At 34.6% G+C, this 14,825-nt stretch overlaps 1 protein-coding gene across 5 annotated transcripts in view; it reads left to right on the forward strand.

Moving 5' to 3' along the window:
• The first annotated feature begins 745 nt into the window (after nucleotides 1-745).
• Nucleotides 746-14,825, forward strand: part of LOC122036920 (DNA polymerase I A, chloroplastic-like) — a 29,372-nt gene continuing 15,292 nt past the window's right edge. For all 5 annotated transcript variants that reach the window (XM_042596357.1, XM_042596356.1, XM_042596358.1 and 2 more), the window contains exons 1-6: nucleotides 746-1,127; nucleotides 5,748-7,071; nucleotides 7,616-7,804; nucleotides 8,464-9,140; nucleotides 9,751-10,210; nucleotides 10,719-10,814. In XM_042596357.1, coding sequence (XP_042452291.1) covers nucleotides 982-1,127; nucleotides 5,748-7,071; nucleotides 7,616-7,804; nucleotides 8,464-9,140; nucleotides 9,751-10,210; nucleotides 10,719-10,814 — 2,892 coding nt within the window. In that variant the 5' untranslated portion in view covers nucleotides 746-981. The remainder of the gene's footprint in view (nucleotides 1,128-5,747; nucleotides 7,072-7,615; nucleotides 7,805-8,463; nucleotides 9,141-9,750; nucleotides 10,211-10,718; nucleotides 10,815-14,825) is intronic.

Below are 14,825 nucleotides of genomic sequence, written 5' to 3' on the forward strand. Positions count from 1 at the left end.
GTCTTGCATATTCAAGGGAGTATTCATACGTTCCCATATTTGACCCATGCTACCTCTACGGGCGCGCACAAATGATTCTTTTAGTTGAATAGTTTGTTTGTGCGGTAATTTATTTGTATATCTAATCATAGAATGGACGATACTAGACCACTTAAAATTAAAATTATACAAACCATGCTGATGTAGGAGCTCATGCCTGCCTCGTCCGATCCAACCATACCAAACCAATTATATAATGATGTGTTAGGTCATCCAATAATTTTAAACATTATTTTTTTCATCCGTACATAAATTGATTTTTATGATCGTCTGTATCGCCATCCAACTAAAAGGTTACGAAAGCCAATTTATTAAGTATTTATAGTGTGGAAATACAATGGAGTGAAATGAAAGTTTCCAAAATAAACATCATAATGAATCAATTATTTTGGTAAATCACAATAATCAATCACCCTTGTCATTTGTCACCGCGTAAAATTGACTAAATTAAAACGTTCAACGACTCGACCTATAAAACCAACGATTAGATCTCTAAGGATTAAGGCCCGAGCCTTAGTTATAGGGGATTTTTTCCCACCGACAGAAATGGATCCATGAATAATCACTATGAATATTTTCTGATCTATTAAATTTTCATATGACCGTATGAATAACCGAATATTTAAATTATTAAAAAAATAATAATAAAACAATTCTTCCCACCAAATCCGTTATTTACGCCGTGAAAGGGACACAGACTGTGAGGACGCGGCGAGTGTAATCGTTCTGCTGCAACTAAAACCCCTCGACACAATAGCAACTAAACCCTCGGCCTCACCGGTCTCGTTAGGGTTTTGGGGGCCGGCGTCGCGCCAACGTACCGCACCTTCGCAGCCTCCTCCTCCTCCTCGACCTCCACCACTTCGTTACTTCTCCTCATATCCATCCAAATCGGCGCCTAGCAACCGTGGTTGCTTGAACCTGGCGCGGACAGCGGGAGCTATGGTGATAATGGTTTCCACCCACGTAGGTGTTCGAGGGCGCTTCTCTTGCTCCCCCTCCTATCTCTGGTTATCCTCTTGCCTCCAGCGCGCCGCCTATGGCTTGGGGCCGTTCTCGCCCATCCGTCCCTTCGCGTGCTGCGCTGGGTATTTTTCTTTTTTCTTGCATGTTCGCTTATGTATCTTATTTTTGGCTGTTTACTCCGAGGTGCATTTTACGGAATTCTGTTTTCGTGTGTGTTTTTCAATCCATCCCCAAGAAATCACTTTTTTTCTTCTTCTTTCCTTGGGTACGGGAGTTAAATATTTATGCTTATTATTGTGTTTTAATGTGAATCAGATTTTTTCCCGCGGCTAATGTCGACTTTTTACTAGCAAAAAACTTTTTTTCATCCTGATTTTGTTGAGGGCATCTGCCCAATTTATCTTGTTCAGTTGCTTATTGACAAATTAGCCAAAGGTATTAGAGCTCTGCAATAGGCTTTGGTTCACTCCTTTTAACCCAACCCTACAAAATATATTTTTTGTTGGGCACTTGAGTTGAATATTTATGCTTATCATTGTGTTTTGATGAGAATTGAAACTTCAAACTTGAATGAAATTGATATTTTGTGGAGAAAAGAACTTTTCTTCTTCCTGTTTTTTGTTGCGGGCATCAACCTCATTTGCCTATGCTTAAATTAGCCAAAGAAATAGAGCTTTGCACACATCATCTAACAAATGTTTATTTATTGCTGGTTGATAGGGTCTTTCATGAATAATTGAATCCATGCCACTACATTTGTGGCAAAAAGTGTGTGGCTTTCATGAGGACATTTATTTCATTATTTTCCATTTGAAAGTCCTAATTGTTTGGATCATTCATAAATAATTAAGATATAAGAGGAGCTAGACCAGATTACCTATATTGGTGGGAAACTTACTATTTAATGTATGGGAATAAAAAACTCAAAAGAGTGTCCCTCTTGTACAGAATTATCAAAGGAGTGCTCCCTTTTTGATTTATCATAAAAAAGACACTCGTACCTAAGCAACTCTTGTAGCAGTTCATCTAGCGGTCAAAACTGTTATATGAGGTCAATTAAAAAATATCAAATATATATATTATTGAGAAAAGTGACAAATTCTGTAATTTTGTAAAAATTGTCATATGATATGAATTATATTTAAAATAAGTTATAAAAATAGAAAAATTATGAAAAAAATAGTAGTTTTGGTTAAAATTGCTACATAGTCATTTTTCATATTAAATTTTAAATTTGAATATATAAACACACTCTATGAAGGGGAGCCTTGGCGTAACGGTAAAGTTGTTGTCATGTGATCAAAAGGTCACGGGTTCGAATCCTGAAAACAGCCTCTTGCAAAAAACAGGGTAAGGTTGCGTACAATGGATCCTTCCCCAGGACCCCGCATGGTGGGAGCTTCGTGCACCGAGCTGCCCTTTATAGACACACTCTATAAGGCAATTACAGTCCATCTATCAGAATGACCATGCAAATTGGTCGTTTGATCAATCAATTGTCTCTTAGAATGCATCTATATATTCAAATTCAAATTTTGAATACATAATAGGCTTGGCCAAAATTGCTACATGACTATTTTTTTGATAAATTTTTTATTTAGATATTTTTAATTTTTAATTTTAAATTTATAATTCATATACTAATTTTTTAAAATTTGTGGAAGATCCCTTTGCTCTATTATTTTTTTTTAAAAAAAATCTATATATTTTTGATATTTTTTGTTTTCTAAAAATTGTAATTCATGTAACACTTTTGACCAAAAAGTTATATGAATTGCTAAGGCACATGCATCAAACCTGTTATCATCGCTCTTGCTTTTTTAAAGCATGCCTATGTTAGTATTAGCCATAGTACCAATTATGAGATGATTGTAAAAGGCTCATTTTGTATCATCTATCATTATTAATAAAAAGCAAAGTTGGTTATTATATTTATTTCAGTTCAGTGCCAATTGAATAAGTATAATAATATCCTTGTGTAGTAGGTTCTTATCTACAATATATCAATTGGTTGAATTGATAGTGAAATATTGTAGAGAACACTACTCTTAACTGTTTCTAGTCGAGCATTAATATACAAGGACAATATTATTACGTTGAGACTAGCATGTAGGTCAACGGATGACTTGATCTCACAAGTCATGGATATGAGATATCAGGTTGACAAATGGGTATATATTAAAGAATATATACTGAATGACCCGCCATAAGAATGTTTCATGGATCATTATATGAGTGTCATAAACATTCTCATGTGACTATTGGTATGAATAGTCCTTAGATATGAAGTTATTACGGTTCCCTACATAAGGAGTTGTGTACTTTGGTATCGACAAACGTCACCTGTAACAAGGTGGACAATAAAGTCGATCACTGGGTATGCAATGAATTATGCGGAGGGATGTGAGTGATATAAATGAGATCTATCCCTTCCATATGACGGAAGCGATGTCTGGGCCCCTTGATTAGTAGGACACAAGAAAGCATGACCATGCTCAAATGAGTCAATATGAGATATTGAGCTTATTTGATTGAGTGTGTCTACTTAGAAATCAAGAAACACAAAGGTTGATAAGAGGATGGCACGGTCTATGCCTCATTGATCAATCTAGATATCAAGGATAGAGAGACCAAGTCATACAAGATAATAGCCACGGACAGGTTAGGTCGGATCTTGACCTTCTCGTCACTTGGGTAGCAATGATGCCTTGCTAAATACCACTCAGTGCTTATGTATCTAAATGTTGATTTGGGTGCATTGCCAACGTTACGAGAACCTATTGGGTCACACACAAAGAACAAGTAGATTTGGAGATGAGTTCATATGATGAATCATTGGATTAAGTCTAATTCGAATTGGATTTATTGAGTTAGACTCAATTGGATTTAATTATTGGATCAAGTCCAATTCAAACTATACTTGAGGAAGTTAATTCAAATTAATGAAATGGTGATTCATTGAATTTGAATTGTATGAGAATTAATTGAGTAAGACTCGATTGAATTAGACTTGAGTTAGACTCAAGTGAGTTAGACTTGAGTTATACGTGAGTTAGACTTAAGTGAGGATAAATGAGAAGACATTCATTGAATTTTCGAAATTCAATGAATCATTATATTCAATTTTCGAAATTGAATGAAAAAATGAGGAGTTTCAAAATGACCCTTAATGGAGAGTGAATACTCATTACGGTTCATTAATGGAATTAATGGCATTAAGTGTTTTCATTTGATGAAAAATACTTAAGTCATTTTACTCTCATTTTTTCTTACTTTTCATTATCCTTCCTCTTCTTCTTCCTCTCTTGGCTGAAATCATTCTTGGTTGCTAGCACAACCATAAGTGTTTTTTTTTCTTTCTCCATCTTGTGAGTTTGTGAGACAAACGAACGCTTGTTCGTGGATACCGTAGAGGCGCGAACGTGAGATCATGCTGTGATCCGAGCTATCGGGAGTCTGAGCACGCACCAAAGGTATAATCTCTCATGCTATGTTAGAAAACTTAGTATATGTAGGAATTTCTCTTTCCTTTCGCATGGATCTTCTGGAGGAAATATGTTTTTCCGCTGCGTGTTTAGCAACATATTTCCTTACAGCCTATGAAGATGCAGTGGTTTAGAAGAGCACATTATATAGAAGACATGAATTGATAGACAAATTTGATAGAAAACATGAGATGGGATATTCTTTTGATGATAAATAAAAATGCTTAAAACCAAATAATAAAAAATTCTTATGCCATGTCCATAATAGTTGGTTGATAAAATCTAATGTATTATCTGCATTTGAACCATTTTTTTTTATTGATATGGCATTTCTTAATGCCCGTTTTATTGTCAAGAGGAACGTATACAAATATTTTTGTTATCTAAAGCATATATTCATAATGTGGTTGGACAATATCAGTTATTAACTCTCTGTGGCAAACTAGGGTTTGGCTGGTACTTACAATCCTTATTTTTATTCACCGTCCATAATCCAAAAAAGAGAGAATGGTATTTCTATTAAGGGACCATATCCCTTAGATTACATACTCTGTATGTATACTTGAAATCGTGTAATCATGAGAATTAGCTTTTCCAGGTGGGCAATCGTGAGAATTAGGTACTTTCACTTTTTGCACTGGCCATTAATGTCTTAGTGGCATTATACTCATGCGATATCCTTGAAAAGGGATGACCAACGACAGGGATGAACTTTTTAGTGATAAGGAGTGAACATTTAGAGTGGATTCTACCCTCACCTTGCCCTGATTCCAGTGTATCCTTGGCAATGTTTTCCTTGACTAATTATTCTTCAACAGAATATGTTGGATCTGCAGAAGTAGGTTCTGCTAAAGTGAGTGTTTCTACTCTTTGATCTTCTTTTTTTTATGGGGTAATTTTGGTGTTGTTGCCTAACTATGGAGACAACCATAAAGCTAATTCAATTGTAACTCATAAATGGATACCTATGACTGTTTTCCAAATTTTCTTGCTAGGACAGAAATAGCAGATTTTATGGCTTAAACATTTTCTTTAATCTATTTGACAGTACATGGCATTTCAAGGTTAGGACTCAGGCAGATAGGAGGAAAAATAAAGAAATGTTAGTTTGGCATGCATGGATCTGTAGTTTATTTTGATTTATTTATTGACTGGTCTCTTTAGTAGTTTAATACAATATGATATCGCTTTGCTTGATATTGTAGTAACTAGCTTTCTGCTCTCTTTGGTGTTGACGCCACATCTTTTTTCTGATAGAACTATGCAAGAAATTAAAGAAAGAATTTCCAAGGACTGGTGGCTTTCAGAAACGGACAAACTAAGGTTGAAGAAAAAACATAACAAATTGTTGACAAATATTAGAGGAGGGGGTTGCACTGATTTATTACCCCAATATGTTGAATCTAAAATTGGAAAGGAAGCTGTTGAATTAGGAAATGTTGAAAATGGAAGAGTTCACATTCTTACTAATCATCTTCAAGACATAATTCACCAAGTTCCTACTCATACTGTAAGACATAATTCAGCAAGTATGAATGAGAGTGCCGTTGATAATAAACACCAACAATCATTGATACCAAAAAGCAGGTTCACATTTCAAAACCCTCAGCTGGAGAGACTCATATTGAATCTCCAACTGCCTCACTATGATCGTGTTGCAGAAGTTGTTAATGATGTTTCTGGTGGAACCGTGCACTCTGAAAAATGTTTTATAAATGGCCAACATATCAAGACATCTTCAACAGGACCACCTGCCAAGGATTTGCAAAAGGTGTTACACCAGGAAAAAACTACTGATGTCTATGACAAAGTAATTATTGTTGATAATGTCTCGACAGCTAAAGAAGTAGCTGGAAGACATAATTCACCAAGTATGAATGAGAGTGCCGTTGATAATCGACAATCATTGATACTAGAAATCAGGCTCACTTCCCAGAACCTTCAGTTGGAGAGGGCCATATTGAATCTCCAACCGCCTCAGTATGATCATGTTGCCAAAGTTGTTAATGATGTCTCTGGTGGAACTGTCCACTCTGAAAAATGTTTTATCAATGGCCAACATATCAAGACATCTACAACAGGACCACCTGCCAAGGATGTGCAAAAGGTGGTACACCAGGAAAAAACTACTGATGTGTATGACAAAGTAATTATTGTTGATAATGTCTCAACAGCTAAAGAAGTAGTTGTAAGACATAATTCAACCAGTATGAATGAGAGTGCCGTTGATAATAAACACCGACAATCATTGATACCAGAAAGCAGGTCTACATTCCAGAACCCTCAGCTGGAGAAACCCATATTGAATCTCCAACTGCCTCAGTATGATCGTGTTGCAGAAGTTGTTAATGATGTTTCTTGTGGAAAAGTGCACTCTGAAAATTGTTTTATCAATGGCCAACATATCACGACATCTACAACAGGACCACCTGCCAAGGATTTGCAAAAGGCGGTACACCAGGAAAAAACTACTGATGCATATGACAAAGTAATTATTGTTGATAATGTCTCAACAGCTAAAGAAGTAGCTCGGCTACTTATTACAGATTACAAAAATTTCATTCATGCATGTGATACTGAGGTAAGTTATCAAGAGCACATGATCTAACTGATAGTTAAGTAGCACAATTGCTTGACTCACAATCATTATGTTGTTATTGCTTTGATTTCTACAGAATGTGGATATAAGGGGTGAATATACGTCCTGATTTTTACCCCAATGTGGATACTATTGCTTTTATTTTACTTGATATTTAAGCAATTTATTACTTATTTGGTAGAAATTGATATCCTGAAATCGAGTCTCTAATTAAACTGAGTTATCAACAACTACTAACCACAGATTATTGAGCTGGGCTATGTGTATCCCTCATCATCATTGAAATTTTGTTAAGTTCATCTGTCCCCTATATTATAAGGCACCATCCTTAGTGTTTGATATATGCGGCACTTATTTAGTGTTTAATATATTTATCAGTTCTAAAGCAATCCAAGTATATAGATTCTTTTATGATGTTTACAGATAAATACCTTTTACAGTTTTTTTTTTTTTTGATTTGCAGTTTCTAGCTTCATATCATCTCTTTCTTTTTTAAAAAAGATTAATTTGATCTTTTCTCTCATAGGTAGCCAATATTGATGTGAAGTCTGACACACCAGTTGGACATGGGGAGGTTATATGTTTCAATATCTACTCTGGTCCACTGGCAGACTTTGGAAATGGAAAGTCTTGTGTCTGGGTTGATGTTCTTGATGGTGGAGTGGAAGTGTTAATGGAGTTTGCTCCATTTTTTCAAGATCCTTCTATCAAGAAGGTGTAGTTCATTGTTGGTTTATCCATTTCAATATGCTGAAATTCTACTCTTGTCTCATGTTTCACTATCGAACAGTTACTAAAGCTATGATTTTTTAGAAAATGGTAGAATAGGTATCCTATATGTCTAATGATGTATATTTTAGACGTATTGTGTGGTTCTTCTGACATTCTCTAGATTAGTTTCCTAGTGCTGCATGTGAATGTAGATTTTTGACATCATCAAATATTTTCATTGCATCTTTCTTCTTGGTATTGTAGCTTTTTTTTGTTGGTGCTGCATTACTCAAGCGTCTTCTTTTCCTTTAGGCATATTGTTTGTTTTCTATGTGACTCTAGCAATGGTGGATATGTAATCTTTCATTCTAAGTCTCAGCAAGCTTTTGAGCTTGGTCTGGATACAGTGCTAGACCTTTGTCCACATCGTTTCTAAATTAAATTATGAAAGATAGCTGTTCGCTACTGTTATTTCTTATTCTTTCAATTATGCTACATAGATTGTTGATCTGAGTTTGAGGATTAGTACTTCCTAGCTTAAGATCATTATTTGTTTTATGATAATCTTATCTATACTAGTGCTTCTTCCTCTTAGTTGGAATAAGGCATGCTTGTATTCAAAGTTGTGTGATACTAAATGTATTTTTCTTCAATAACGTGTAGGTTTGGCATAATTATAGCTTTGATAGTCATATAATAGGAAACAATGGGATCAAGCTTGCTGGGTTCCATGCGGATACCATGCATCTTGCACGACTTTTTGATTCTTCTAGGACAACCGATGGGGGTTATTCACTTGAAGCACTTACAAGTGACCCAAAGATCATGTCTCAAGGAAACTCAGATGATGATGTTGAATTAATCAGTGGAAAGATGTCAATGAAATCCATCTTTGGTAAGAAAAAATTAAAGAAAGATGGATTTGAAGGAAAAATTATCACACTTCCTCCTGTTGATGTTCTACAAAGAGAAGAACGAAGATCGTGGATCAGATATTCTGCTTTAGATGCAATGAATACATTAAAACTTTTTAATCGCTTGAAAGAAAAACTTATGCATGTACCATGGTTTTTGAAAGACAGTATACAAGGAACAATGTATGACTTCTATGAAAAGTGCTGGCGCCCTTTTGGTGTTCTATTAGTAAAGATGGAATCTGAAGGAATTCTGGTCGATAAAGTCCATCTATCAAAGATTGAAAAGCTCGCTGTTGGTGATAAGCAAATAGTTGCAGATAAATTCAGACGGTGGGCATCCAAGTATTGTGAGGATGCCAAGTATATGAATGTGGGAAGTGATACTCAAATAAGGCAGCTGCTATTTGATGACACATCGAGGAGGTACTTAATATTTTTTTTTAGCTATAGTTGTTTCTAACATTTTTACAATGTCGTATGGCCACACCAAAATGCCAAACACTATAGTTGATTACTAAAGTTTCCAAACACTATAGTTGATTACTAGACTTTTCAAAATTTTCCAATGAAGTTTATAGCATTTTGACAGATTATTTTTAGCTACCAGTTTGTTGACTGTCAATTTTTATTAAGATTGGTAGAAGCCCCAGATTTGAACATTTTCCTAGAGTAAGCATGTCTTGTTTGAATAATTCATTTATAATTGCTTTATATATTGCTTGCTCAATAGTACTTGGAAGACCAAATTTACCTTGTTGGTTATCAAGTTGCATGTTGCAGTGATGGAAGATGGCAGAAGTATTGTGAAAAAAATCTTGAGTATGTTTTGCTCTGATTTGCTTGATAAAGCCTTTCAATGTTTATGCAGGTGGTCTATGTGTGCACCAATCAAGGTTGCTTGATGTTATGATTGTTACACATCAAGTTAATCACACTGTTTATGAACTGCTTTACCTGTTTATCAGATGAGTTCAACCCTATTATTGAATCAACAATTCTGTAATTTTTACCTTTTTGTCATTATGTTTTGCAGAGGTCGAAATGATATGAATTTTGAGTCAAAGCCAGAGTCAAAGTCATTTAAGGTCCCTAATACTGAGAAAATAGTTGAAGAAGGGAAGAAGACTCCTCTCAAGTATCGTACAATTCATCTACATAAGATTTGTGAAGGTTTGCAAACTGATATGTATACAGCCAGTGGGCTTCCGTCTGTAAGTGCTGATGCTCTAAAAGTATTTGCTGGAAACATCCCCAGAAATCAGATTTGTCGCATTGATAATGCATGTAGTGATGAGTATGCCACTGAAGAAGGGATAATGGACGACCACAATCTGACAGATACTGGGACAGATTATGAAGACTGTTCTTATGGTACTGCATTTGAGGCATTTGGAGGAGGCAATAAAGGAAGGGAGGCCTGTGAAGCTATTGCTGCTCTTTGTGAAACTTCTGCCATTGATTCACTGATAACAAACTTCATTATTCCCTTGCAGGTAAATTGATGAAACATAGGTTCTCATGCAAAATCTTTGTATGAAGTGAAGAAGTGTTTCCTGCTTGAAATATACCAACTAAAGAAACAGTGTGTTAACAATAGCATTTTTTCCTGGTCATTTAATTCTGCATTCAAGTATATAAAATATTTGCAACACATTTAAATATTGTTTGTTAAGGTCTTTTGGGGGTGTCAGTCATAAATTTTTAAAGTTTAGTTTTAGAACACTTAGACAAATGCTGTTCGTGACATTTTTAAAAAAACCAGACCTGCAAGTGTGTCAGTAATCCTACAGGTTTGTAGTTTTTCTCATTTAACTGTCCCAAAAGCTGGTGCAACTGGAATACTCTACAATCCAACTATACTGACTTTGTCTTTGATTCCTAGGTTAATGATTGAATTGACTGGCCCTGTTTTTGACTCTGGCTGATGATCTATTCTTATGTTTTCCCGATTGGTTTTATGAGTCGACTATGATCCCTGTGTGTGGTTTGTTATGATTTTAGGATAATCATTTCTCATGTTCCCATGGGAGAATTCATTGTTCTCTGAACATCAACACCGAAACTGGGCGCTTATCAGCTAGGAGACCAAACCTGCAGGTTGGTTTATTCTCTCTAGCATGTTGTGGTTACTTGGTAGTTGTATCACTTTGTAATCAGTGTTCTGTGATCTTGTTAATAGTTCCATCATTTCTCTATTCTATTCATGACTTCTCATCTATTTGGTACTTGCTTGGCTGCAAATTTTGTTGATAATTTTTTAATCTTTATCAACGTAAAATCATTGTTTAATATTACTTTATATGATTGTAGCTAAAGGTGTTCATGCGAGTTCCTAGGTGCTCAAATCAAGTGAGATATTTCTAAGGTTCTAAAATTCGCTAGGCGCTAGTCGGGCGGTAGACCAGCGCTTAGCACCTAGGCCGCCTAGGCGGGGACTAGGCGCCGCTAGGCGGATTCCTCGGTATCCCTTGTTTTATGTGGACTGTGGATAATGTCAGATGCAAATCTAAATGTTGTCTTAAACAATTTCATAGCAATGGAGATCTAACTATGTATGTTGAAATAAATGCATACTTTCCAATACCAAAAAAATGAAAAACTATAAAAGAAAACTAACAATTTTGTGCAAAGGAAATATACTAAACTCAGTAAATACGAGTAAAAGAAACAGTTGAACAATAGAACATGTAGTAAGTTATCATAATCATGTAGTAAACAGTAGAACATATATCCAACTCGAATTTTAAAATCTTGCTATAAGTTAAAACAACTTTAGTGGTGGAAAACATTAGAAAATAATAGCAATAGTTCAATTCAAGATTACAATGCATTGTGAACCAGTAACCACTAAGCAAAATATAATTGTTGAATAACATAAATCATGTCTTAACAAAATGAGTTCAAAATTACACAACTAATAATATCTCATAGACTCATATTTATTCTACTTCTTCTTCTCCATAATTTTCAATAACTTGTTCTTCATCGGACACAAACTTAATATCATTATTGTGATCCTCCTCTTCTTCTTCGGATGCAAAATCATCTTCATGAAGTTCTCTCACTCTAGAGCTTCTTCGGGGTTGTAGATTTTCATCTGCTCCACTTCATCAACCATTTGCCAAGTGCGTCTGAAACCTAGTTCAACTTCATCATCTTCCCCACTATCCACAATCCAACCTTGTGCATTTGAAACATCTTTTGCAAGGACATCGACATTCCTTTCTTTTTCTCTTTTTTATTTGTTCAAAAATCTAGCATTAAATTGGACAAATACTAGATTTTCAACCTGTTGCATCCAACCTATTTTTTTCTTTGTATGAATCTAAAAAAAATAGAGAAAGTAAATATTATAGTTAGTGCCTAAATATAGAGTATAGACGTTAAAAATTATAGCTAATTTAATTAAAGGCTGAAAGTTTAAAACTTACTCCTTCAAATGTACTCCAATTTCTTTCACACCCAGATGAACTTGTAGTTAATGAAAGTATCCTCAATGCCACCCTTAGCAAGTTAGGTGTGAGCACCGTATGTACTCCACCATGCACATGGATCAAATGTATCATCATTTTTTTCACTTACTTTTGATGTCAATGTTTTTCAAAATAACTCAATCTTATCTCTATATTTTGGAAATTTCTTGTTAATAATTGTATCTTGTAGATCTAACTCATTGGCATGAAAAGTTTCCATGCATTCAAAAATCCCCGTCGCGACCTCCTCATAAAGAGCAATAGAACTATCTTTATAGTAAAAATAAGGATTCAACAAAAAAAAGCAGTGGTATGCAATGATGTATCAAGTTTATCCTTCATTTTTGACTCGATAATGACTATGATAGGCTGATAATTTGATTCCACGTTGTTCAGAGCCACCTTGATATCTTCAGCTTGAAGAAACTCCCCATATAGAAACCCCATCGATGGTTTTCTATCTCCATCTATCAATTGAAGAACTCTTACCAAAGGAGCAAATATTTTCAAACAAAGTGTCACACCATTCCAAAAACTCATGCTCATCACTATAGATTAAGCCAAATTTCCTTGGTTTTTGACCATTTACATTTCTCCCACATATCACTTGTAAACATTACCCTTAAACTAGTTTTTTTTTCAATCAAACTTTGTAATGTGAGGAAATTTGATGCAAATCTGGTAACTCCTGATCGGACTATGTCTCTCTTCTTCGTGAAACTTCTCATCAATGACAAAGTCTTATGGTGAGCATAGATGAAAATGGCAAAAGACTTGGATTGCTCAATAACCTTTTTATATCATGGAAGTTTGCCAATACTTTCAAGCATGAGATTAACCATGTGAGTTGCATATGAACTCTAAAAAATCCCAGGTCGCTTTTCTCTCATCAATTTAGCTGCAGTCATATTGTTGGTGACATTGTTTGTTACAATCTGAACAATATTCTGAGCTCCTACTTGTTCAACACACTTGCCAACATACTCAAAAATAAGTTCAGCTATATGCGCCTCGTCTAAAGACTCCTTAGACTCTAAAAATGCAGTACTCTCCTTGCAATTAACACACAAATTTAAGATGCCTTTTTTTCTATCACTTCATGCATCTGTAATGATCGAGCATCCATTCTTTGCCCATTCTTCTTTATTTTTCTTCAGCAATTGTTTTGTTCTTTCAACTTCGGCTTTCAATAGTGGCTTCCTAAGCTGATATTGAATTGGAGGCTTGAATCCTGGTCCAAATTGACCCACTGCCTCCATTAGTTGCTTGAAGCTATCATTATCAACAGCATTGAATGAGATTCCATTTTCATAAACTCATCTCCCAACATATTGTTGAACTTGTTGAGTTCTCTCTTTGAAAAGAGCCTCATTTATATTTTTTTGGCGAAGCACTTTACTTCCACTGGAGCCTACATTTTTTGGAGCAATTGTCGATGCATATCTATCCATGGGGCCAAGTGGAAGAGGTTTTTTAATTCCATCTATCCCTTCAATTTCAAGACCTTCTTCGTCTAGAGAAATAGTCATCTCTGCTCTACAACTTTGTTCTTCCATTATTTTGTTTTTCTTTCTGTTCCTCCCTTCTAAAATAGCTTGTTTGCATTTATTTTTCTCTTCTTGAGATGCTTTTGGACAACCAGATACATTTCCAGGTATATTTCCAATGTGCTTCTTTATCCTATACACTCCCCCTGACATTGTTTTTCCACATAACTTGCATTTAATTTTATCAAGGTTCTTAGGATCAATCAATATCTCAAACTTCCATCCAATGTCATTTGACTTTCTTCTAAGAATCCCGGATTCGGGTTGAGTGACAAATACTGTCGAAGATGGATCGCTTGTCATTATGATAACAAATAACCTGAAAAAATTATATATAACAACATAACATGATAATAAAATTTAATTATACCATACAATACAAAATAATGAAATATAACATTACCAAGTCTGAGAATTTTTTTTATATATCTTAATCTAATTAATAAAATTTATTAGATATTTGTTTAAAAAAATTAAATTTTAAATTTTTTTTTATATTTTTAAATCTGTTTTATATATAAATTATTAAATTAATAATATTTATTGAAATTTTTAAAATTTTAATGTAATTTTCATATTTTTAAAACTGATTTATATAAATTAATAATATTTAAAATTTATAAATATGATTTATATAAATTAATAATGTGTATTATAATTTTTTAAATTTTAAATATTTTTTTATATTTTTAAATCTGATAAATGATAATATTTATTATAATTTTTAAATCTGTTATATAAATTAATATTTAATAATATTTATTTAAAAAAATTAAATCTATTATTGAATCATATTATCCTATTAGGTTTTATGAACCCTATTATTGAAATTATCCCAGTTAGGAATTGTTTTAATTTATTAAATCTAAAAAAAATTACAAAACAAAAAAAATGCCGTCGCGCGACGGCACGGACGCCACCGGCGCCTCGCGGGAGGCCTCCGGCGCCGCCGGAAGCATCGCCGGACGAGTCTGGTGTGTCCGACGAAGTCCGTCGTTGCTTCCAGCGGCGCTGGTAGCGTCGCGGAAAGCTTTCGGTGCAACCAGAAGTATCGCGACGCTACCGGCGTTGCTGGAGCAACACCGGAC

Source organism: Zingiber officinale, unplaced genomic scaffold (assembly GCF_018446385.1).
Source record: "Zingiber officinale cultivar Zhangliang unplaced genomic scaffold, Zo_v1.1 ctg224, whole genome shotgun sequence".
In the NCBI taxonomy this organism is placed as follows: domain Eukaryota; kingdom Viridiplantae; phylum Streptophyta; class Magnoliopsida; order Zingiberales; family Zingiberaceae; genus Zingiber; species Zingiber officinale.